The sequence below is a fragment of the Chelonia mydas genome, chromosome 2 (assembly GCF_015237465.2).
Source record: "Chelonia mydas isolate rCheMyd1 chromosome 2, rCheMyd1.pri.v2, whole genome shotgun sequence".
Classification (NCBI taxonomy): domain Eukaryota; kingdom Metazoa; phylum Chordata; order Testudines; family Cheloniidae; genus Chelonia; species Chelonia mydas.
This window is the reverse complement of record NC_057850.1, coordinates 51,030,279-51,057,437: the sequence shown is the minus strand read 5'-3', so window position 1 is coordinate 51,057,437 and position 27,159 is coordinate 51,030,279. Positions and strand designations below refer to the sequence as shown.

General features: G+C 44.6%; 1 protein-coding gene across 9 annotated transcripts in view; it reads right to left on the bottom strand.

Moving 5' to 3' along the window:
* The window catches only part of ZNF704 (zinc finger protein 704), a 164,708-nt gene that overhangs the window by 105,024 nt on the left and 32,525 nt on the right, over positions 1–27,159 (bottom strand). For all 9 annotated transcript variants that reach the window (XR_006288464.1, XR_006288460.1, XR_006288461.1 and 6 more), the window contains exon 2: positions 13,430–13,677. Coding sequence is in view for 1 of the 9 variants with exons in the window: in XM_043539434.1 (XP_043395369.1) it covers positions 13,430–13,677 (248 nt within the window). In the remaining 8 variants the exon portion in view is untranslated. The remainder of the gene's footprint in view (positions 1–13,429; positions 13,678–27,159) is intronic.

Below are 27,159 nucleotides of genomic sequence, written 5' to 3'. Positions count from 1 at the left end.
CAGCAGGAGAGCACTCCTGCCAACAAAGCGCTGTTCACACTGGCTCTTGTTGCCAGAAAAACTTTTGTCTTTGGGCAGGGGGAGGAAGGGGAGGTTAACACCTCTGAAAGACAAAAGTTTTGTTGTTCAATTGCCAATGTAGACATAGCCAAAGTTCTGAGCTCTTCCTCAGGTCTGGGAAAGGTAGTCAGAATGTCACAGCTAAATACAAGGTCAAACAGCACATATTTTAACTACTTCTGGTAAAACAAGGGACCGTTCAAAGTGAAAGTGGCCCATTAAAACCCCTGTAGTCACAGGACAAAACAGGGAGATCACTAGGTTACAGATTGTTGTAATAAACCATAAATCCAGTGTCTTTATTAAGATAATAATTTTTAGTATCTAGCAAAGTTAGGGGGAAAAAAGTTAGCAAAGCACTTTGGTAGCCACTAAAAATCATGGTCTTAATAAAGACACTGGATTTATGGCTTATTACAACAATCTGTAATGCACTAACCTCCCTTTTTTGTCCTACAACTATAGGGGTGTTAACAGGCCACTTCACATTGAATGGTTCATTAGAATATGTGCTAGCTGCTTATGGTAAACAATCTGTTTGACCTTGTATTTAGCTGTGACACTCTACCTTTCCCAGAACTGAGGAAGACCTTGGTCCAGTAAAAGATATTACCTCAGTAGGGTTGCCAATTTAGGTTGGACATATTCCTGGAGGTTCATCACATGACATAAACTTTAAAGACTAATCTCTAATTCCTGGGGACTCCAGGACACTCCTGGAGGGTTGGAAACCCTATATGTCACCCATCTTGTATCTCAGATACAAGAGTGGAAGTGAGAGGATGAGAAACCCAGACAAGGCTGTGGGAGAGAAAGAGACACTGAGAAGTTTGCAAAGATCCAGAAGAACTAATTCAAGGAACTGGAAGTAACAAGGACACAAAATCACGTTTCCCAAGATAAGATTAAAAATGAAACCAAAGGCAGGCCTCTTCTCTTGGGAACAGAATTCTGCTCACTTCCTCATAGACCTGTTTTACATGTAAAGCTGGGGATGACATAGCTACCACACTCAGAGGCATAAAAAAGTCATACCCGGAGCACTATGCCAACCTAACTCCTGGTGTAGATGTAGCAAGGTCAACGGATGAATGCTTCCATCAGCCTAGCTACCATCACTCAGGGAAGTGGAGTCCCTACTGCAATGGAAAAACCCTTTCCATGGTGTAGTACAGACGTGGCCTTAGCTATGCTGGTTCTGGGGTAAAATGGAATAAAATGTTTGTCTTTTTTTTTTTTTATATAACCCAAGTAAGCAGATCTTGGAGTAAGGGGGGTCCCATTTTCAGACACTTTTCAGCAAAAATGCACACTAAGGTTGGCCAAGCACAGCATCTCCATTATCCTCTCCTCCCTCCTGGAACTGACCAAAAGAGCAGTCATCCTCCATTAAATCTGATGCAGTCCTTCCCATCCTTCCCTGTAAGTGGCACTGTGCAGGGGAAAGGGTCAGTGTTGCCCTCCTTTCTTACTATCCCTTCCTTGCCTTGTACAGCAGCCTTAAAGGAAGATAGACTCTGGAAACTAGGAGAGAAAACTGGGGGCAACAAAGATGAGGAACAGAAGAGAGAACCTGAGGCAGGATGGAGGGAGATGAGAGAGAAAACAGAGTACCTGGGATGGGAAGAGGAAACAGAGAGCATAGGGCAATATGCTGGTAAGGTAAAGGAACAAATGGACCTGGAGGAAAAACAAACAAAACCAGAGAACTGAAGAGGAGACAGCCAGTAGCAAAGCAAACAAATGAAGGGAGAGACACAGGGAGAGTGTTCAGTTGAAGTAAAAATCGGGGAGAAAGAATGAATTTCAAACGAAAAAAATATGTCGTGGGGGGAAAAAAAAGGTTGATTTAAACCAATGAGGTTTGACTAAAGGGCTGACTGCTTACAGAAAAAAACAGATTGGGGAGCCGGTGCTAGCCCCTGTCTTGTATTCTTTGGGCCTGGTTTTAATAAACACCAACCTAAAAGAGCGGCTGAAGGTCAGTGTACACATATGCCTGTAAGTGAACCAGGTGCACACTCCAGTGGATATTTCAGACACACTTGAACACACGCTCTCATATTGTGCTTGCACTTGCACTATGTGTGTAGTCAAGTGTATGAACAAGATGTCCAATATGGAGATCATTACATAAAGCTGTTAAATCTGTAAAATTATGGCCTGTCTCTTTTTCTCCATATACACCAAGAAGTTTTGAAACCTGAACTGATCAGATACCATCACCACCACCTGTGCTTAAGCTGCTGCTTGCTAACCATCATCTTATTATTCAATAATTGCTATTACTTGTATGTCAGCCATGTTGAAATTAGGCAGGTAGTTCTTCCCCCAGTAATAGTACTTAGACAAGATCACGCTGCAACAGTAGTTTCCTACAGACTGTCCATTCAAATGAATGGAACGTACATACTTCTCTAAGCACTGGAAATTAGAGTTTGATTAAAGTTACGTGGTATATATTTTCCACTGACTGGACCAATAACTGACAAACCTATGAGAGAATTCACTGAACTCGATATAAAAAGCCTATGCAAAGTGCTTAAGCAACGAGCTCAGCTAATATGTTTAAAACCAGAGACGTTGCCCATTATATTCTCAAAAAAATACAGTAAATTAGCAGCCATTTGGCAGGTAAAGTGCATTAAAAGGATCTTGAACAAAACAGAACCACCATTACCATTGCAAGCTTATAAGAAATGGTTATGCATCCGTACAGAAAACGAATATGCATATCATACTGAAAAATAAAAAAAAGCTTTTCACTAACTCCATTTGCACAATACATTAACCACGCAAGTGCTGTTATAAATATACAAGAGTATAATATTCTCAAAGAAAATGCTAGCAGCTCAGCAGAAAGCATGCATCCCTTTAAACAAATCTAATTCATCTAACACAATACTCCTGCCTTGTATGTTACTGTAAAAAATATTTACTACTATCAAGTGGATTATTATGACTAGGAGGATTTGTTATTAATCTTGCATTAGTGCCTACAATGTGTTAGCCACTTTTAAAACATAGAGGAAGATGTGGTACCTGCCTTAAATAAATATATCCTTTTATAGAATGCTTCTGTAAAAGAGAAGGACATTAAAATAATAAATATTCTACCTACCTATGTATCTCAAGTCACTTTGATATATGGATGTTCAGATTATTTTAAATGCCTGATTCATATGTCCCTCATCACTACAGCATTTGAGTACCCAATAATCCTTAATGGATGTTTAATGCATGTAAAACGTCTTGTAACAATTGTAATTAGAAAATCCTTGAAAGGTGACCTTTCATCTATATAGACCCTTCATCAAATATAGACCACTGGTCAAATTTTACTCTATTCTCAGTGAAGGCAATAAGGTTGCAAGGTCATTTATTAGTGTGGAGTTTGGTCATACAGTTATAAATAAAATCTATGTAAAAATCTCAGATACAACATTATGATAAATATGCAAAATTGTCACCTTTCCTACCTCCAGTTTGTAATAAAGTGAATCTTGCACAGAATACACCATAGTTGCTATTACATAATGAAACTCATTAACTTCTAAAAGTTGGTTAAAAAGAAAGGATCATTGTTTGCAATTTTGGTATCGTATAGAGAGTAACATCTTCTGTCTGAATACTAATCTTATCTTTCCTGACCACCTGATATAACATGAGAGACTACTGTCTAATCTAGGATGTAATTGTTTTTTTTCCCATTTGAAAATGTTTTACAAAAATTCACTATAGACATGAACATACTAAACGTACCCATATACATGGTAATGTTTTCTTCATAGAGGCAAAAGTTAAAACCCACACTCATTGGTTTTTTTCTTGCATGAGAAGCACAGATGTCTGGCACTCCAACAGTGATTTTTTGAACAATGGTTAATGCAAACCGCAAGGAAGCTACTTTTATTGAACATTGCCAGCTGTTTAGCAGTATTATGAAATTACACATCATTTTTTTGAAGAATTAAAGTTTGAGAACAAGACATGGATTCACTCTGATGGCTAATAGATAAAGCAGCAATGACTATTGATTGCAGCTCTTCAAGAGTCACTGCCTAATGTTCTTTGCTGATTAAGAGACATTTCTCCTCTGTGCACATTAGAAGAATTAATTGGAATATGCTTGGTAATGAGATCACAGTCCTGCTGGCAACTTTGTATAATCAAACAGTGAAAACAATTCAGCCTCTTGTCTTGACTCATGGTAGGATAAGGTGCTAACCACTTTTACAGAAGGAGACAAGTGGATGTGGGCCATAGTAAACCATCTTCAGTGCTCAACAGGAAGATTTTTGGAAGAATGGTAAACCTATTACATAAATAGACATCTTCTAAGTCTGCTTCCAAAGCCTTATACTTAGAAATATCTCAAACTGTATGTTGAACACATCGGAGACTTCATCATTATGATGTTTAACTTGATCATATTTATTTTATTTTGCCATTTTTACATTTTTCTCACTGGGATAATTTCATGATCAGTCATTTTTGTGAGGGTTAGAACAGGACAGCCAGCCTACAAATGTTACTCCTGGGGGAATCCTGCGCTTCTGCATACATGCAGAATTCATGTGCCCTGCAGACTTGTTTTTGCTGCAGAAAATACATTCTGCTGGGGAGGTGCTGCAGTTACTTCTTTTGCCCACCAGAGGCTGCTTTGACACCAAAATAGAAGCAGCCAGCTCACCGCTCACTGGCTGCAGCAGTCAGCAGCCAACAGGGAGAGAGCAGAGGCTGCGTTCCTCACAGAGCCCTGTTTGTGGGGCCAGATGAAGAAGCATGGGATATGGGGGGCAGGAGGGGAGAAGGGGACAGATAGCACAGGGCACACGGGTCTGTTGGGGGGGTATCACCTAAACAGGGGTTCAGAAGGCCTACTGGGAGGGACAGACTGAAGCCAGGGCTGAATGAGAGTTGGAGTGCAGGGGCATATGGGGAAAGGGGCAGATGTGCCCGACCGATTGGGAGAAGGTAAGGGCCAGTCAGGGTCTGCATGGGGGAGGCTCCCCAACTCGCTAACAATCCCTCCCCTGCAAGAAAAAACATTCTCTACTTCTCCCACCCACCCGCCGACCCCCAACAACCCTCCAGGTTCACTCCCATGTGCCTTCCCAGCAATTACTTCCCTCTCCCTTAGCTCCTCCATTACCCCTGACTCCACCAACCCTTTGCACCGATTCTTAGGGGTGCAGGAAATATGTTTCTGTATTGTAGTTTTAATGAATTATTACTCAAAGTTCTGTATTAATATGCCTAGTAAGGAATCTATTAGTCAAAAAATATTTCCTGAATCTTTTTTGTTGTCTATATTGTTACTTGTTGACAGGTATTTTTAAATAAATTACCAAAATAATTGAAACTGGTATAATTGTGTTATTTTGACAAATAAAATATGCAGAATTTTGCAGAATTTTAAAATATTGCGCACAGAATTAAAAAAAAAAATTGGCACAGAATTTCCCCAGGAGTACAGTGTAAAACACAGGAACAAAACCAGGGGGATAAATTCAGAATAATGGGAGGTTCTAAAAATGTTATACTAATACTCAGACTCCCTTATACATTGGTGCAAGTTGCAACCTGTTGAGCCACATGAAGGTTTAATAAAAGGAGATATTGTGGAAGCAAGTTCAATAGTAGGCTGACTAAAGATAATGCTGAGGAAAAGATTACTTTACATGAATGAACCCCTAATTTTTTCCTGGTCCAACTGGAAAAACTTGTACGTATCAGGCCCAAACTCTCCAAAACAATTATGTAACACACACATATACAGAAGCAGAAGCAGACTGACTAAAATTGAAGTAAACACAAAGGCACTTACATGTAAGAAAAAGCTACACTTCAGGAAGGGATATTCAGCTGGCAGCTGACTGACAGTTCCCTCAAATTCTTTCTAATCCTGTTGTTGAACTAGAAAGATGTTAATACTGCATTTCCCCTCTCCCTCAAATTGCACAGAAAAAGCCCTCCATATCACTTATGTCAAATTTATACAAACATTTAAAACAGAAAGAAATATCCAGCTCAAATCATTGTATGTTAGCATGGCAACATAGGTTATATAAGAAATGTAATAATCTTAAAAAAGAAATTCTCATGTTGATGTAAGCTCCACATTTACTTTTTGCAAAAATGAAATCTAAGGGCCTGTCTACATTTACCGGGGGATTGACACGCGGTGACCGATGCATCAGCAGTTGATTTAGAGGGTCTAGTGAAGACCCGCTAAATTGACCACAGATCGCTCTCCCGTCGACATCGTGTAGTGTGGACCCCATGGTAAGTAGATCTAAGCTATGTCGACTTGAGTTACGCTATTCACGTAACTCAAATTGCGTAATTTAGACCGACTTTTCCCTGTCATGTAGACAAGGCCTCAGATCAACAATAAAGCGTCTATGATTTTCTCTTATTTTAATCCCATTTGCAATCCAAACACTGCAGCATCATGATAATGCACTGAGACCCAGAAAGCGTCCAATCGGAGTCAAATGCAAAAAGTAAAGAATCACCATTAATGCTGAAATGTAAGTAAGATTTCTAAATTCTTTCACATGTAATAATCTAAAGGATCTTCAAAAACACACAAATATATTTTAATCTATCTATCTACTATTCCTTTAAACTCAGAGTTACATTGATAGCTGGTCAAGAATTGTGGCTAGGGCAACTCACCTGGGATGTGGGAGACCCACGTTCAAGTCCTGCCTGATCTTAAGCAGGGACTTGAACTTGGGTCTCCCATATCCCTGGTGAGTGCCCTAGCCACAAGACTACAGGCTATTCTGGAATCTGTTTGCCTCTCAAAATTTTTCATGAAAAAATAAGAGAAAAGTCTCTGTTCCACACTATAATAAAACAAATTTCAAAATCTCAATTGTTTTTTTACAAAACAGAATTCTTGTATTCTGGCCAGCCTAGTTACATTTTTACAAAACCAAAGTGCTCTGTATTGCCATCTAGTGGAACTAAAGCATAACTCAGAACTAAGCTTCCAAACAGCTGTTGGATTGGATTTAAGCTTTTCTACATTTCTAAAGTTTCCTAACCCAAACAAAATAATCAAGTTGCAAGTCCAAAGGCAGATGCTCATCTGTCAAGTGACATTTATAAATGACTGCATTTGCAGAATGATTCTTTGTCATTACACTTACACATCTCACTAAGACCTTCATTCTTATTCACTGAAAGAACTTCTGTGTCTTACCTACACCTTTATAACGGAGATATTATGGGAAAAACAATATGTGGTTGGGTTTGGTTTGGTTTTTTGAAAAGGAAGGGATATTAGCTCACTTGAGTACTCTGCTAATTCTGAAGAAGCTTATGTTAAAGAGCTACTTTTAAGATATTTGCATGCTGTGTTAAGGATTCTGTACTATTATCAGTGTGGCTCTGAAGCTCTGATCCCTTGTACTCCCCCCTTTGTTTGCAGAGCTATTATAAAGTTCCATTTTAATTGTTGACTTTGGCACCAGAAACAAAACACAAAGTTCCTCAGTTATATCCCCTTAAATAATCTCCACTACATTATTAAAACAAAAAATAAATAAGTTGTACTTCTGTAGTGGTCTGTATCCTTATCTTCAGTCCTCATACACAGTTGCAGAAGTTTGTGTGTTTTCTTCTAAACTGTAAGCAGATCTTAAATAAACAAGATAATGCTTTCTATAAACAAAATTACTGCAATCCTTGCCTAGTTTCTTATTGCATCCTTCAAACAAACAAGCCATTTAGTTTGCAACAACTTGCATACAGTAGATTCACTAAAATTTACTGAGGTGGAGAAGACAAGACCAAACAGAGCCAGACAAGGGACCACTGGACAGAGAGTGCTGCTCTGAGAAATTACCCCTTTCCCCTATTTCCCCAAATGCAGCAAAGATTCCCAGAGGAGAGAGCTGATGGAGACCATGTGAAAAGGCACAGGGACTTCACAGAGCCCCCCACACTTGCAGCAATTTCAACCAATACATAGAATATGGATTTGAACTCACAATCACTTTGCTGGAGGGGGTTGTAGGAAAAGACACTGGACATTCCCCCCTGGCAAAGCCTTAAAGACTTTCCTGTCCACTAGGGAGGAGTGGGACAATATGGTCCAAAGTGAAGAAAATAATGAGGTCCCAAATAATTACAACTTTTACTACTAGAATTTGCCTCAAAATTGTAGCAATTGTCACCAAGGTATCCATCATTGTATTACTAGGTCTAAAATCTAGATTAGTTTTCCTCTTCATTCACTAATTCTGCTAGAACACTAGCTGACTGGAATGTATATAAGCAGAACAATCTAATTTACTTACTTATAGCATAAAATGAATCATCAAACTACTTTTTAGGACATTTTGGCAACCAGAACACTTTCCATTGCAATACAAAGGCTAATTCTAGCATACTTCACTCACACACGCAAAACCCCTCTTTGAGATCACTGTTTCCTAAATGAACAGATGTATTTCTTCTAATCGCAATTAGTTTTACTAAGGTACTTGTAAACATTAAATTAATTCTCTCTTTTCCTTCTTCGTGGAAGCAATTGCTCAAGATGGCTCGAGGTTGCCTGGGCCCATACACAGCTGGCTTCTTCACAGTGATCATACCCCTGGAGCTCATTGCAGAGTGTCTTATTGCAGCGGGAAGATAAAACCCCCGTCTCACTGAGGAAGTACAGTCTTGTGGTGGTGAAGAATAAACTTCACTCGCACTTAGAAGACAGAGATTCTATACCTTGTTCTAACAGACTTGCTATGTGACAAGCAAGGCTAAGGCACAAGATGAGTTACACTTAGCAAGGGATGTAAAAGACAGTAAGAAGAGGTTCTATAATATCTTAAGAGCAAAAGAAAGACTAAGGCCATGCCTACACTACAAAATTATGTTGGCATATAGCCACCACAGTTATTAAATTGTTTGTGTGCACGCGTACTTGGCTCCTTGTGTCAGAGGTGCCCATCCTCACCAGGAGCACTTGTATCAATTGTATTCTCAATGTGGGGCATTGTGGGATGGCTTTTGAAAGCCAGTAACAGTCGATATAAGCAATGCAGTTTCTACATTGACACTGTATCGACCTAATTACATCCACCATTACTCTATGTTGCTTGGGGAGGTGGTGTTACTAACTCGGCATAGAGAGGCATTTACGTCGGCAGGAGCCAAATTTAAGTGAAGACACTTCCACAGCTAGGTCAATGCAAGGCAGCTTACGTCAACCTAACCCTGTAGCATAAGGAAAGTATAGGTCCATTGCTTAGCAGTGAAGGAATGCTAATAACAGATGATGACATCAAGATGAATGAGGTCTTTAATGCCTATTTTGCTTCAGTCTTCACTAAAAATTTAAGTTGTGATCAGATACTTAACACAATTTAATATTAACAACAAGAGGGAGATAGCCAAAATATGAAAAAAACCTGGTTAAAAATATTTAGATAAATTAGATGTATACAAGTCGGCAGGGCCTGGTGAAATTCATCCTACGGTACTTAAGCTGAAGCAATTTTGGAACTGATAGTGATTATCTTTGAGCACTCATGGAGGATGGATGAGTCACAGAGAAATGGGGAAGGGCAAACATAGTACCAACCATTAAAAAGGGGAACAAAGACGACCTGGAGAAATATAGACCAGTCAGCCTAACCTTGGTACCTGGAAAGACACTTGAATAAACGATTAAACAAACTTGTAAGCACCAGAGGATAAGAGAGTTACAAGAAATAGCTTACATGGATTTGTCATCAAGAACAAATCATGCCAAACCAACCTAATTTCCTTCTTTGACAGGGTTACTGGCCTTGTGCATAGAGAGGAATGCTGTAGATGTCATCTATCTTGATTTTACTAAGGCTTTTGACAGTCCCCCATGACATTCTCATAGGCAACTAGGGAAATGTAATATACATGAAATTACTATAAAGAGGATGCAAAACTGGTTTAAAGACTATTCAAAGAATAGTTATCAATGGTTAACTGTCAAACGGGGGGTGGGGGGTGGGGGGAAGGACATATCTAGTGGAATTGTGGAGGAGTGTGTCCTGGGGTCCAGTACTATTCAGTACTTTCATTAATGACTTCAATAATGGAGTGGAGAATATGCTTGTAAAATTTGTGGAGCACACCAAGCTGGGAGGCACTTTGGAGGACAGGATTAGAATTAAAAATGACCTTGATAAGTTGGAGAGTTGGTCTGAAATCAACAAGATGAAATATTATAAAGACAAGTGCAAAGCATTATTTTTGGCAGGAAAAAATATCAAATGCACAACTACAAAATGGGGAATAACTGGCTAGGCAGTAGTACTACTGAAAAGGATCTGGAGGTTACAGTGGATCACAAATTGAATAGGAGTCAACAATGTGATGCAGTTGCTAAAAAGGCTGATATTCTGGGGTGTATAAACAGGAGTGTCACATGTAAGATATGGGAGGTAATTGTTCTGCACTGTTCAGCACTGGTGAGGCCTCAGCTGGAGTACTCTGTCCAATCCTGGGCACCTCACTGTAGGAGAGTCCAGAGGAGAGCAACATAAACGATAAAAAGTTCAGAAAACCTGGCCTATAAGGAAAAGTTAAAAATGGGCATTGTTAGTCTTGAGAAAAGAAGACTGAGGGAGGACCTGATAGCAGTCTTCAAATATGCTAAGGGCTGTTACAAGAGGACATTTTTCAATTGTTCTCCATGTCCACTGAAGATAGGACATGATGTAATGGGCTTAATCTACAGCAAGGGAGATTTAGGTTAGATATTAGGAAAATCTTTCTAACTATAAGGGCAGTTAAGTTCTGAAATAAGCTTCCAAGTCAGGTTGTGGATTCCCATCATTGGAGATGTTTAAGAACAGGTTGGATAACCCCCTGTCAGATATGGCCTATGTTTACTTGGTCCTGCCTCTTGAGGTCCCTTCCAGCCCTATATTTCTATGATTGAACAAAAGGCCCATACGCTCTGTGCCTCAGTTTCCTTAAATGGAGATACTAATACTGCCTTACTCACAGCAGTGTATTGAAATAAGTCCAGTCATGTTTGGGTGGCACTCAGATAATACAGTGATGAGTATCATGAAAACATTGAAATTCACTAAGGGCTTGTCTACATTACCCGCAGGATCGATGGGCAGTGATCGATCCAGCGGGGGTCAATTTATCGCGTCTAGTCTAGGTGCAATAAATCAACTTCTGAGCGCTCTCCCATTGACTCCAGTACTCCACCAGAGTGAGAGGCTCAGGCAGAGTTGTCTGGGGAGCATCAGCTGTCGACTCACCCAAGTGAAGACACCGCGGTGAGTAGATCTAAGTACGTCGACTTCAGCTACATTATTCACGTAGCTGAAGTTGTGTAACTTAGATCAATCCTCCCGCCCCTCGTGTAGACTAGGCCTTATGGTTGTCAAATTTTAAACATTCACTTGTTTATTAGGGATGGAACTGAAACAGAATCCCAGCTCTGAACATTTGTGAACTTCACGGGTTTCCACAGTTGGCTTCTATCTCTAGGGCAGAGCAAAACCAGTGGTACCACCCCCTTCAGACGTTGGGGAAGCTCTGATCTAGTCTTGAACTTTGCAGCTCAATCGCATCATCCTTTTTCCACTCCCAGTACCACAATATACTTCAAAGGCAGAACTTGTAATAAACGAACTTGGACAACTAGACATATTGGAAAGCATTCCACTGACTATTACATACAAATGAATTTACTATGCAGACATTTTACAAGGCCTTTGCTGAAACCTCAATGCCAAAATTTAAAAAAGAAAAAACATACAAGAACACTACAGGTTAATCTGGACCCCAGGACATTCACTACAACATTACCTATAGTGGTTTTAGCCATTACAGAGAGGAGAATCAGGAGAAGTTTGAACCATCACAGAAACTTTACAAACGCGTGTATATGTGCGTGATGTTTTCTAGCATTCTAATTTTCAGAATTTTCTAGAGAAAGCATTCTCTTGCTCTCATCCTTAAACAGTGTATTGACTTCACAAAGTTCCAGAAGATTCCAAACCATAGATTCCAAACCATCTATATTCCTCCATTTTTACAGACACACAGCATGAAATTCCCTCTCTAGCTGTTACTTAAACTCCAGAAAACATACAAATAAACATAGTGTCATCTCCTTCTCACCTGGGCATTTGTCAAGTTGGAGGACAGTTATTTATCTCCAAATCCTCATCTTGAGCAGTTTAACCAACTACGTTTGTGTGCATTACGGTAGTTCCACAGTGGGCAGGAGAAGTGTAACAAAATGTACAAAGTAAAAGTACACGCAACTGTTTACACCACAAAGAAATTTTTTTAGTTGAATTATCCACACCCCATCCCAATTCCTGGGAACACACAGATTTTTCTTTCCTTTGTTACCTTCTCCTTCCCCTCCAGGTTTATTTCCCTCAATTCATTCATTTACTTTCTCTCCCCTCTTCAATAGGCCTCATGATGACTCAGCCCTCGGGGTGTAATAGAGAGTAAGACCCCACATGCTCCCTTGAGTATCCTTTCCATGTTGCAGGTGCAGGTACGGTGTGAGATAGCAACAGGGGTGCTGGAACGAGGGGACAGAGGACCATGGCCCTCTTACTTTTTACAGGCCGTAAGGGCAAGCAACATGTGGGGAAGGGGCGGAGAGGAGAGAATGGAGGGCAGAATCTTGGGGGGGAAGAGGCAGCACAGGAAGGAGGCCTCAGGGGGAAGGGGCAGCTGGGGGGGGCAGGGCCACAATTTGAGCACCAGTGGCTCTCCCACACACTTTTAGGAACGTTCAGCCACTCCTGGAGAGCGAGCATGCAGGCAGATGGGATAGGTGTGCGAAGATCCTTGGCTTTGCCTCAGTCATCAATCTCTTACTTGTCAGGGGCACAGATCCTTCCCCAGGTTTCTTCTAGGTTGCCTCAGGTATGCACTACACCATACTGGTCCTGGATGTAAAATGACAACCTCACACTGTATTTATGTCCATTTCTCTGTTAATACTATTCCATCTCCATTTTGCTCTCCCCCACCTCCCTTTATTGTCACTCAATATTTGTTTCTCTTTTTTAAAGAATCTTTTCCAGAGCACACTACTAGCAGTGCAGCGAAGTGGACTGAAACTCACTATACCCTGCACAACCATTCAGAGAGGGAGCAGAAGCAACACATGCTGGTAAGGTTCAAATGCTTTCAGTTTCCGTTTTTTGTTATTGGTATGTTTAGTTCTCCAGCAGACACTTCAGAAGAACGGTTTAATGCTTTAGTATGACCTGCTGGAGAATGACGATTAGCCTCACTATGCCAACAGTACCAGTAATCAAACTTTCCTCCCCTCTTCCATTAAAAGACAAAACAAAACATGCTTTTAAAAGTCTGTCCTTACCTTGCTGGAGGCACATCAATATTTGAAGAAACAACCTTACGTTTCTGTTCAAGAAGACAGACAGAACGAGTGTTTTCTTTTTCGTGCTCATGAATTCTGTTTGTTTTTTTGGTGTCTGCAGTTTTTAAATCTTCCTCCCTCATGGCCAACAGGAGAAACTGTTGGTCTGGTAATTTTTGACTGATGTCACTTTTTAGGTCATCCTGTTGAAATGTAGTGAAGGTCGTTTCACGCTTAATGCTGCCTGCCTGCAAAATTAAAAGCAATTATTATTACATTTTCCTTTATTTATCTTAAAAGGGGAAGAAATTCAACACCCTTAAGGCAGCCATTTCAATTTAGCATCACTAAGTAGGCCACTACCTCTTTGCCCTTCATAGACTCTAAAATTGCTGTCATTTTTCTTCAAAAATTTACTAGTGACAAAGGCAGTCCAGACAATATCATCACTGTTTTGGGAAGCAATTCCTGACTGCATTATAAGGTAAGCAGCTTCAGATAACTCATAATTCTTAACCTAAGAATAAATCAAATAAATAAATATTATGTATTTACACACACACACACACAGAGTGTATTTATTTGGAAATAAACAGGAGAATTCACAATTTATATAGATATCTTTCTAAAATGAAACCAAGAAATCTAACCAATATTAAAAAACTTCTGACAGCAGCTAACTGGGAAAAAATAGGATTTCTCCATGAACAGGTGCTATGATTCAAAATGGATAGCCCTCCAAAACTTTATATATTTACTACGATTATGGCACAGCATAACTGTAAATATTATCATTTGGAAGGAATGTGAAGTGTGTTTTTATATCTCCAGGTGTATATATTACTGAAAACAACTGGGAGGCTCCTAAGAAGCAATTTAATAATTTGTGTTTTACTTGAAAATAAAGATAACATATTTAAATCTGTCTCTCTCCCCTTTCCCCACAGAAGAGCCTGCTTCTTGGTTGCAAGAGCATGAATTACTGGCCAGGTCCTGTTTGACCATTAAGCGGAAACTGGCCATTCCAAAGAGGCTGTTTCATAGCAGCTATGATAATTTGCCACCACCTGCCTCTTCTACAGGGAGATTCAGACCCTCGCGCTGCAAAGGTGCAAACACACAGGAGGGCTGTTAAGAGACCAGCCTTTATTTCTCAACTCCAGTCACACAACATGGGTCAGGGTTACAAAAAAGTTGTGACCTTTAAATACATGAGGGTGGTCAGTATTCACTCTGAGCCTCCCCCGCTACAAAAGGGAGGGCTACCCGCTTTAGACACTTCCACTTCTCCAAGTATAAGAGTACCCTCTGGGACTGTGGCCGGGGAAAAAAGCCCAGAGGGTCATGCTAGCAGCTCCTGGAGTGGAGGAGCCTTCAACACTCTTACCAGCTCAACATGTAACCCACATACCTCCATGGTGTGGTGTTCTGTCCCATCTAGTGGTACCAAGACCACTTAGAAAGAGAGTTAAATAAGTCTGCTCTACCGCTTTAGCTAACAGGCAGTTGGCTTTTAGCTCATGCTATAGAAGCTCACGCACTAAGCTCCAGAGGCCCAAGGTTCGATCCCACCCGCAGACGACCAGGGTCTATCAGCATTACATACACATTAACTTTCTCAGGCCCAGTTACAAGTGTCCCCTGCCAGCCTTACATCACACCTCTGCCCAGTTCCTCCGTTCTCTCAACTTCCCCACTCCTGGGCAATGGAGGAGCAGGGCTGGGCTGGCACAGGAAGTTAGTTAGAAGGGCCTGATCATGTTACCTCAGGGCACCCAAACTTTTGCTACTGAACCCTCAAACTGGTCACTTGTCAGAAGCCTAAGGAATGCATTCAAACTGCAAAAAAAATAAACCAGAATGCAGCTGTTTAATGTGGACTTGCAGCCTGCAGAAACCACAGGTCATCCTGATCTGAGTGGCTGCACTTCTGTAATAGAGAGGAAGATGCCAAGGCCACACTGTAGAAATCTGGGGGCTGACTTCTTGAATGCCTATGCACCACTTGAATTCTTATTGATCAGTAAAGTGGAGGACACAAACAGTCCTGGCAGTAATCTCACATGTGACTCCTCTGCTTGCATCCTTGCTCTCTGCTGCCCAGGGTCACGGTGTCTGGAAGCCCATCCTCCCCATTCTCACATTTAAAACACTCAGGATGTTTTGGAAATATCTCTATTCCTGTTAGCCCATCTTTGCACGCCGACAGGTATGGTTCCACATAAAGCTACAACTAAATCTCCCGCTGCTGCTGCCTGGATGTTTATTTGGACATTGCAAAGAAGATGCAGAAGCTGGGGTATGACAGGGACAATTCCAAGACTGGGCAAAGACAGGTGACAAATAGTCCGGTGCAGGGTTGCCACCTGTCCGGTTTTCACCCGGAGAGTCCAGGCTTTGGCTTGTGTGTCTGAGTTTGACAAGCCACGATGTCAGGTTTGTTTGTTTTTTTCATCTATGACAACCCTAAGCAGAAGGAGACAGTTCAGCAGCAGCCGCTGCCACCACCTCTGGGGCCAGGCTCGCGGCAACAGCATGTGGTGTGCAGAGGCAGAGCCGGGGCGGGGCCTCAGGGGAAGAAGCGAGGCAGGGGGCAGGGCCTCAGGGGTCGGGTTACCAACCATTGGAAATGTGTCAACCCTCGTCTGGCGCTGTCCCCCTGAGATGCTTCTACTAGGCAGAGTTTGGATGTCATACTGAGCTGGGACCCCATCACCAACCTCTGACAGTGGACACCTCGCAACATCCAGCAGAAGAAACCCCAGAAATGCACAGTGAGGAAGAGTTCATTGAGGAGGGGGATATGGAGGATGCAGAGCCCACAGATAATCAGGAGCTATTTGAGATGCAGCTGGACCCAGAGACAGAACACATCAAGGAAAGGGATAGGGACTCAGATAGGCGTATTTTACTGCCCCTATTAATGCATACTTTTTAAAGCTCTCTTTATGATCCCCAACACTTCACCTCCCTTTATCTGGCCCCTATCTCCCTCTCAAAATGGCTGCCAACTGCAAGTAGCAGAGAACAAAGGGATTCTGTTTTAAAGTAGGTGGTTTATTTTAAGGCAGCAATAGTCAAAAAAAAAACAAAAACAGAAATTCTTTAAGATACCAAAAAACATTCCCAAACACATGCTTTGGCAGAAGCCTTTGATAAGAAGCCTTTCAAAGGAAAAACATTTTTAAAATAAAAATAAAACCAGAAAAGACATATACACAAACCAATACCTGAGCATTTAAAATAAATACATCAAAAATACAAAACAATGCTTGCAAGCAATCTGGTACCTGGGCATTCACTACATGATGTTGCAGAAATATTCTTCTAAGCTTATGAGATGAAGGTTTTCTAGACCATAAACACAATATTTTGCATTTCATGTCTGAAAATCCAAGTACAAAACAAAATATTTGCATGCTGTGCATACATTCAGGAAAGAGGCAGAAACCGCTGCTGGCTCATGGGGTTTGGACTGGCTCACAGAAATAGCCAACTACCACAACTCTCCTCCGCTTGCAGAGTTTCTGGTTTACTTTGGCCCAGACATCCTTTTTTGTCCTCTGGCACAGTGTTGGGGAAAGGTTTCAGAGTAACAGCCGTGTTAGTCTGTATTCGTAAAAAGAAAAGGAGTACTTGTGGCACCTTAGAGACTAACCAGTTTATTTGAGCATGAGCTTTCGTGAGCTACAGCTCACTTCATCGGATGCATAGCATATCGTGGAAACTGCAGAAGACATTATATACACACACAGACCATGAAACAAAACTTCCTCCCACCCCACTCTCCTGCTGGTAACAGCTTATCTAAAGTGATCATCAAGTAGGGCCATTTCCAGCACAAATCCAGGTTTTCTCACCCTTCCCCCCCCTCCCCCCCCACACACACATACAAACTCACTCTCCTGCTGGGAAACTTTCAGCAAGTACGCTGATCTTTGCCCGTGCATTTCTAGGAAGAGCAGCCTTGTTTCTCCCACTGCAATAAGACACTCTGCAATAAGCTCCAGAGGTATGATCACTGTGAAGAAGCCAAATGTGTATGGGCCCAGGCAACCTCGAGCCATCTTGAGCAATTGCTTTCTCTGGGCCTTTTGTATCCTCGAAAGCGATATAGCTGCCAGGATCCCATTGCCAAAGTTCAACAGTGTTTACTGCATTATCCCTACATTTACCCTGGACCCCACATCTAGCCCTGCACCCATCACTCCTAAAGGGTTTCAAAAGTACCCCTATACACTCACCATGGCATGTGCTGGTGCATGAGCCTGAAGCAAACAGATGTGACTGTGATCCTGTTCATATTTTTTTTTACACAGATCTTTATGTGAAATATTTTAAGCAGCTGTGGCATTCATTTTTTGATGTCTGCTAACCCCTTAAATCTAACAATGGCTGCCTTTCTGGTTGTTTATCAGTGACCGCTCGGCTGGGACATTCTTGAGGGCCACCCCGGCCATGCCTGCTGAAAGACTGACGTTGATCGGGGGGCGGGGGGGGGTGGAGACAGGAGGGGACCTGTTCTTGGAACTTCTGTAGAGGTCCAAGTTCGAAACCTGTGAAACCAGGGAACACATACAGGGGAAAGGCAGAAGGACAGAGAGGTGGACTGAGACATAGGTGCTGATTCCGTGGGTGCTCTGGGGCTGGAGCAGGCACAGAAAAAAAATAGTGGGTGCTTAGCACCCGCTTGCCACAGCTGTTTGGCAGTGCCACCCGATCAGCTAATCCAAGGTGCTGCCAAACAGCTGATAGGCGACTGGGGAAGGGTTTTGGGGGAGGGCAGAGAGCAGCGAGGGCCTCAGGGAGGGGGCAGAGTAGCACAAGAGCAAGGCGGAGAGAGGGCAGGGCCTTGGGGGAAGGGGGTAGAGTGAGGGGGGTGGGAAGAGGTGGAGTGAGGGTGGGGCCTTGGGGAAAGGGCAGAGTAGGGGCGGGGAGGAGTGGGGATGGAGCACCCCACAGGAAAAATAAAAGTCAGCAGCTATGCATTGAAATGTGCACCAAGACCTCATGCAGCTCGTTAGATAGGAAACACAAGTGCTCCAAAGTATTATGGAGCAAAACATCCCAAAGCCTACATCACAGCAGCCATTATGTTGTATGGACAATTCCTTCTTCCCGGGGCCTGGACCACATACCCCCTGAAGGTACCAGCACATGATTCCAATGAACAATAAGGAGAACTGCTATGAGTACACATATGCTGATGTGGGATGCAGCCCACATTATACTGTATTTTGTATACTGAATTAATACTGTAATTCATTTGTTGTTTATTTCTGCATAATAGAGTTCTATTTTGTGAAAGCCATGATTGTCTTACTTTATCTCATAATACAGAGATAATGCAAATTCACAAGGTAAAACAAAATACCACATCAGGCAGTACACTGTCTGGCTGCAGCCCCCTGTCAAAGTGTGCAATTAAAGATTCCCTCAGTGAGTATCATGATTGGCATGGCAACCCCACCAATGTGGATATGGCAGTCTGGCAACAATGTCCCTGCTTGCAGCTTCTTAAGAAATCCTGTATTCCTAAAGATGCGTGCATCAAGAACCTTTCCTGACCAGCCAGTGTTAGTGTCAGTGAAACATCCATGGTGATCTACCCATGCTTGCACAACCATAGAAAAGTACCCCTTCCCTGTTTATGTACTCTGAAGTGGGATGGGGGGGTGGAGGAAGAGAGGGAAGGAATGGACAGTTCAGGGTATGCATCCCATCTGCGGCCCCACCATAATTAGGGAAGCCCATTTTGTTGAATCCATTGTTTCCTGCACATTGCCTGGAGTTACATCCTGTGCCACAGAACACATTTAATGGCCTGGCACACCTGGATGATGACCACCCCCACCATAGATTTTTCCAGCACTGAACTGATTGACCACCCTCTGATAGCCATCTGGGGTTCCAAGCTTCTAGAACAATAGCCACCCATTTCTTCACTGTCAAATAAAGCTCTCATTCTGGAGTGTCTGCATTGAAGAGCTGGGACAAGCTCAGCACACAGCTCCAGAAATGTGGCCTTCCACAAATCCTGCAGCCAATGCTATGAGCCCATATTTGCATCATGATGCAATTCCACTTTTCCACGCTAGTTTCGTGAGCCCAGAACTGCCACTCTACCATGTGCAGTAGGTCAGTGAATGGCTGCAGCAACTAGCAAAGGCCACTCATTGCCTGCATCATCCAGACATCCTCAGTTATCTCCAATTCATTGCTGCACACCCAGCTGTCATAGGAATTGTCTGAGTTCTGCAAACACAGTATAATCAGTTACTTGGTCTCTAAAACAGACATGATAGCTCTGCTGATCCGTTCAGCATCTATACTTTTCTCAGTAAGATGGCAGAGATCGAAAACTGGCACAAGGAAGAGCAGGTTATGGGATGGTACAGTGGCGCTTGTGAGAATTTGACCCCAAAGTTCCATAATACCCTGAGAGGAGTACTGGTATCCCATAATGCACTACAATCTTTTCCCAGAAGGCAGTGTACAGGCCAGTGGTGCTGGGGACACTGGGATACCCAGCCACATCTTCTGCCAATACAACACATCACTGAGGATGGGCTCACTTGCAAATGCAGATAAATGAGATTGCACTCTAGTGAGATGGCCATGTTAGCAGCTGTATGTCAGTGGAAATTTTACAAGTAAAACTTCTAATGTAGACGTATGGTAAGTAAACTACCTCTTTTCCCCTCCAAAAAAGGTCTCCTGACAAATTAATAACAGAGCAGAAAGACGATTGTCTCTCCCAAACATCTCTATGTATAGTTTTTAAACATCGGCAGGTACAAGAATGGTATGTTATTTTCGGTTCACAGGATAGATAATTATGCCAATTTGTTCTGCTATGAAAAGCACATGTCACCACAGGCACATAAATACTTAGGACAAATGATTTAATGTGTGTCTCATCCTAATGTTTCCATGGCAGGACTATTGGCAGTTTCAACAGAAAACTGGAACAGTTACTTTAAAAATGTAAATAGTAGAAAGCATTAGTCATTTTATACTTCTTGACACACAGCCAGTTGACATGCTACTGAGAAAATTTGCCTCTCCACTGTCTTGGAAAGCAAAACACTCAACATGTAAACAACTAGAACTAAGAAATAAGTTACAGATGGTATAAATTTGGTTGTGGTAATGGTGATTATATTTAAAAAAACATTTAAAAAATAGACTAGAAGTCCCTCTTCAAGGGCCTCATTAGTGCCCTCAATTTCCAACAATATTGCTGTGGGATCAGAATTTACACACACACCCCCTCCCCCCAAAATGTCAGAGTTAATGCCTGCACAATCTTAATTTGGCTCCTGTGTGTGCTACATTATGACAGTATTTAAGTACATGATCGCTATGACGCTCTATACCTTCACCCCCATGTTCATCTTTATAAAATGATTGTGTGGTATCCAATGCAAAGTTTGTCATATTGGGTGTCTTCGGAAGGCTCATGATGCACTGAGCATGGTCGTTATAGTGATGTTATAGTAATTGTTATAGTAATGTTATAGTAAGGTTACAGGTTATAATTTCATGTATATAGTTATGAGGCTGAAAATGTATCCTCATGGCTTAAAGCAAGCCCTTGCAAAAACTCTCCAAGAACAGGGAGGCAGTTCACACCTCGCCAGGGCATGGATGGGACAAACCCAGTCCAGCCTCACAGGAACAATGGACACTGGCTTAGGCAGCAACAGAAGAATCTGTTAGACACTCAAGGGAGTCACCCCTTCCTCTGGGCAGTTTGGGACTGCGATGAGGTAATGCTCACCTGACTCTGAAGGGCGGGGGGGGGGGGGGGGACAAAGCAGGAGGAAAGAAAGGACATGATAAAAGGGAGAGACATTTTGCCATGCTCTCTCTCTTCCACCTATATCTAGACACCACCAAGCGACTGAAGAGCTGATCAAAGGAGAGAGCCTGGCTGAAAAGTAACCAGCCAGCCTGTGGTGAGAAGCATCTAAGTTTTTAAGGACACTGAAAGATAAGTTAAGATCAGTTTAGAATGCGTTTTTCTTTTATTTCATTTGACCAAATCTGATTGGTTATGCTTTAACTTATAATCACTTAAAATCTCTCTTTATAATTAATAAATCTGTTTGTTTATTCTACCTGAAGCAGTGTGTTTGGTTTGAAGTGTGTCAGAGACTCCCTTTGGGGTAACAAGCCTGGTACATATCAATTTCTTTGTTAAACTGAAGAACTTATAAAAGCCTGCAGCGTCCAGCGGGCATTACTGGACACTGCAAGACGGAGGTTCCTAGGGTTGCCTCTGGGACTGGAGATATTGGCTAGTGTCATTCGCTTGCAAGTAGCTGGGAGCAGATTACACGTCAGAGGCTGTGCGTGAACAGCCGAGGAGTGGGGGTTCTCACAGCAGAGCAGGGTAAAGCTGGCTCCCAGATCTGTGCTGGCTCCGTCCAAAGGACTCCACCACCTCCGATTGGGAGGACTAACTGTGGGAGGACCAAAAGGGAGCAGTGTTGGGATACTGGGGACTGGTGCAGTGACCGGTGCGGAGGTGATGGTGACTGAGTGGTACCATCGCTGGCTTGCCTCGGGATGACAACGAGGGTCTCAGGGGTACCGTTGCTTTTGAGCTCAGTGCCCTGTCTTGCCTAAGTGGGGAAGGCGGTGCTGTGAAGGTGATGAGTTCTCATTGCCTCAAAGGTCTCTGGGGTGGAGGGCAGCTCCAACACCTCTCCGCATCTCTCCCAGGGAGGGGAGTTCTGCGGAGCCGGACTCAATTGTCCCCCTCTCAGGACTGGAGTCAACGGTGCCAGGCTAGGTGGGGCCGCACTTATGTGGCCCAACCTGGGTCTCACTGCGCCCAAGTCCTTCCATCCTAGTCTCATGTGAGTGAGAGCCCCCGTCTGGCTTCTTCTTCTTGCAGTGCACCAGGGCTTGGGAAGGGTGCCGCGTACTGCCATGCGTGGAGCCCCTGCGCAGGGAGCCCTGTCGGTGCTGAGCATCTCTATCTGAGTCCTTTCTCAGCGCCACAGTTCCCTGCGTCAACGCCGGAGCACTGCACACCGATGCTGATGTGCTAGGCGTCAGCTCAGCCAGACTCGGCTCCGAGTGGGGACAGAGGGCTGTCTCCATCAGAAGGATCTTCAACTGTTGGTCCCTCTCTTTTTGAGCCCTGGGGCGGAATCCCCTACAGATCTTGCAACAGTCAGTGATAAACTGCCAAAATCTTAACAACGGGTTCCCTTCTCACCCCACGAGGGGGTTGGTGCCCGCCCCCTGGGACTCCTGCCTCATCCAACCCCCCCGCGTTCCTTGACGCCCCCCCCCCCCCAGGATCCTGCCCCATCCACCCCCCTCCCCTGTCCCCTGACTGCCCCCAGAACCAGGCAGGAGGGTCTCGTGGGCCACCGTAGTGGGTGCCCACCCCACCCCTAAGAGCCAGAGGCACCTGCTGGGGTGCGAGGTGGGGAGTCCCGGAGGTGCTTAGCTGGGGCAGCTCCCAGGAAGCATCCGGCAGGTCCCTCTGGCTCCTAGGGGCGGGGGAGCGTAGCTGGGGGGGAGCAGGGGGAGCGGCCGCTCCCCACCCCTCCGGGGCTGGAGCACCCATGGGGAAAATTTGGTGGGTGCAGAGCACCCACCGGCAGCTCCCCACCCCGCGCCCGGCCCCAGATCACCTCACCTCCGCTCCACCTCCTCCATTGAACATGCTGCCCTGCTCTGCTTCTCCGCACCCCCGCCCTGGCTTCCCGCAAATCAGCTGTTCGGCGGGAAGCCTGGGAGGGCTGAGAAGCAGGCGGCAGCTTCACATTCAGGCTGAGGGTGGCAGAGGTGAGCTGGGGCGAGGAGAGGTTCCCCTGCGCGGGCCCCCACCCGGGGTTACCTGCTGCGGCACGGGCGGCCCTCCTCATGCCCCCTCCCCCCTGCCCCAGCTCACCTCCGCCTCCCTGGGCCTGAGTGGAAAGCCGCAGCCTGCTTCTCAGCCTGCCCCAGCTTCCCACGCAAACAGCTGATTTGCAGGAAGCCTGGTGGGGCAGAGAAGCAGAGCGGGGCGGCACATTCAAGGGAGGAGGCAGAGTGGAGGTGAGCTGGGGCCGGGGGTGGGGCAGGGAGCTGCTGGTGAGTGCTCTGCACCCACCAAGTTTTCCCCTTGGGTGCTCCAGGGCTGGAGGACCCATGGAATCGACCCCTAAGACGCCACTTTTGGCCAGTTAAATTTAGAAGCCCTTTTAGAACCGGTTGTCCTGCGCGGAACAACCGGTTCTAAAAGGGCTTCTAAATTTAACAACCGGTTCTAGTGAACCGGCTCCAGCTCACCACTGGCAATGGTCCTTCTGATGTGATTCTCCTAGACACTTCAAGCAGGAAGTGGGAGGCTCACTCCTGGGCACAGACTTGTTACAAGCTGCGTAGGGTTTAAACCCCAGGGACCGAGGCATGCCCCAATACCGGGGGGGAGGGGGGGGGGAGAGAATACCCCCAGAACAATTCCCTACTGGAATTCTAGCGGTATAATGACGAAACTAACTACAACTACTAACGAATAATCTAACTAACTATTTACAGAAAAAACAGTGTGAAGATTACTAGGGAGAAGGCTTGCCGAAGCAAGAGAGAATGAGCGTAGGTGTCATGGGCAGTAAGAAGGAACTGAAATGGCAGTGGGTCGGCAGGGCCCTATATACGGTGTTACTAAGGTGCAACACTAGGGGCGCCTGAGCTGACTCTACGGGTACTGCTAGGGGAAAAACCTTCTGGCTACTGTGCACGCAGCACGTGCACAACTAATTGGAATCAACATGAGCAAGCATTCAAAGAAGAAACAGCCATGCAACCCAAGTCAGCTGGCACAGGCCAGCCATGGGTTTTTCTTTGCTGTGTAGACATACCCAGTGTGTACACTGTATGGGACAGTGAACTTTATTCTTTAATTTTCTTGGTGAAGTCCTACGTATACTGATGGAGCCATAGAAATGATAAACAGCATATATGATAAAGTGTATCACTGCACCCATCACGCTACACTGTCAATTTTATAAGCAACATAAATAACCATGACCAGGGCTTTATGTAGTGTAAACGGATGTAGTATCCAGTAGAGTTACACCATTTTACTTAAGCAGAGGACATGGCTGCATGTGTTACAGCATCCTGCTTGCAGAAGAAATGTGCATATGTAAGCCTGACAGAACACTGCTTATGTCATTCTGGCAAGCAGCCGTTTGGCAATGTGAGGCCAATAGACTTCTCTGATCTCCAGGGGCAATTTAGCTCTCTCATTCTTACCCACAGATTTCTATCGGATTCTGGCATGGCTAAATGAGGTCCGAAAAATCCCCAATTCAACACGCTGTGGGAGTTCTTCTCAGGGATGGAGTAAATTAGATAGCTTCAAGGCTATGACCATTCTTGCACTAATTTCAGGGGTGGAGTGTCACATCATACAAAGATAGAACATACCTCTGAAACTCATCAAAATTGTTATACTACACATCAGTTCCTCTATAAGGGATAAAGAAAGTATACAGAGGAATGCCTCTAGTGACAACCCCTGGTAGGGAAAATGCTTCAAGGGAACAACTGCCTAGAGAAACCCCTGCATGTGCATGTTCCCTCTGAGCCCCTAAGATGAGGCTTTTATCACTTTTATCACTTTTTATCACTTTTAGCCAGAACCCAAACAGCCCATGGGTGAATTAAGCCATTCTATTACTCCACCCCTACTTAAGGCCAACAAGATCCCTCATAAACCAGACTCAGCTGCTCTTTGGGGTCCAACTCCACAAATGTACTTAGGCATCACTGTGGTCCACAAAACTTCTGCATGGCTGCTGCCTACCCTCGCTCAATCTAATTGTCCATTGTAAAAATTCCCTAGGTGCCTAAGTTCTTTCCTCAGAGTATGTGCAGTGCTGCCTCACTCTAGGCCAAGGGTTCTCAGGGGGTCGCAAGGTTATTACATGGGGGGTCACGAGCTGTCAGTCTCCACCCCAAACCCCGCTTTGCCTCCAGCATTTATAATGGTGTTAAATATATTAAAAAGTGTTTTTAATTTATAAGGGGTAGGGGGGAGTCGCACTCAGAGGCTTGGTATATGAAAGGAGTCACCAGTACAAAAGTTTGAGAGCCACTGCTCTAGGCATCCAGATGCCCATTTCCTGCCTAAGCCCCAGAGCAATCTACAAACCGGGGAGGGAGACAGGTGCTCATCCACCTATCTCACCCATGGGGCTTGATCCAGCAGGCATATATTTGGGGGTGGGGAGCAGATGACAATGTGGTGATTCCTACCTTATCACTTTTACCCAATGGTTAGAGCACTCATCTGGGATGTGGGAGATCCAGGTTCCATTCCCCCCTCTGCCTAAAGGGTAAAAAGGATTTGAACAGGGGTAGCCCATCTCTCAGGAGAGCGCTCTAACCACTGAGCTATGGGATAGTCCAGGGGCGGACAAACTACGGCCCGGGGGCTGCATCCAGCCTTTCAGACATTTTAACCCAGCCTTTGAGCGCCCAACAGGGAGCAGGGTCTGGGGCTTGCCCTGTTCTGCATGTGCCGTGGCTCTGCGCGGCTCCCAGAAGCAGCAGCATATCCCCCCTCTCCGGCTCCAACGCGTACGGGCAGCCAGGGGGCTCCGCACGCTGCCCGTCTCAAGCGCTGCCCCCGAAGCTGGCAGCCAATGGGACCTGCAGGGGCAGCGCCTGAGGACGGGGCAGTGCACCTAGCTGTCTGGCTGCACCTCCGCATAGGACCCAGAGAGGGGACATGCCACTGCTTCCGGGAGCTACCTGAGGTGAGCGCCTGCAGCCCTGACACCCTCCCGTGCTCCAACCCCCTGCCCCAGCCCTGATCCCCATCCCATCCTCCAAACCCCTCGGTACCAGCCTGGAGTACTGTCCTGCACGCCCAACCCCTCATCCCCAGCCCCACCCGAGAGAGCCCACACCCCAAACCCCAGCCTGGAGCCCCCTCCCACATCCTGAACTCCTCATTTCTGGTCCCACCCCAGAGCCCACATCCCCAGCCAAAGCCCTCACCCCCTCCTGAACCCCAACCCCCAATTTCGTGAACATTCATGGCCCGCCACACAATTTCCATACCCAGATGCGGCCCTCGGGCCAAAAAGTTTGCCCACCCCTGGGACAGTCTCATATGGGGATCCCTCCATCTGTCCTGTTGAAACTGTTCCACTTTGGATAAAAAAAAATGAAAGAGGCATTGAGAGAGATTGACCCTATAGCCTGGTGGTTAGGGCACACACCTGGAAAATGGGAGACCTACGAGCAGCTCTCTTGCTCCAATACCTTTTCAAAGTGGGCAAAAAGTTATGTGGGCACCACCCCCACTTTCTCCACCTCCAGCTATTTTGTGTGGAGTGAGGTAGGTGCCTAACTCACTCTCATAGGAAGTGACTTAGGTGCCTAAGCCACCTGACTCCAGGAGAAGGGTTCCTGGTCATGGATCACAAGCACAGACAGCTACCCCCCTTCAGATCAGCCTCAGGCACCTATTTCCATGGGAGACTCCTCTCTCATGAGCATCTCCCCTGGGTTAGCTTAGACAGCTCCCCTCCTGGCATGCTGGCTTCTGTGGACCACATTCTAAGGTGCCCATCTCTCCCCTGCATTGTATAGAGAGCCTAGCACTTGACTGAGGCTTTGTGGATCGCTGTGCTGTTCCAGTGATTTCCCAGGGGTTTAAAAGTTAGGTGCCAAAACACTGAGCATCACTACACCTAAGTCCCTTTGTG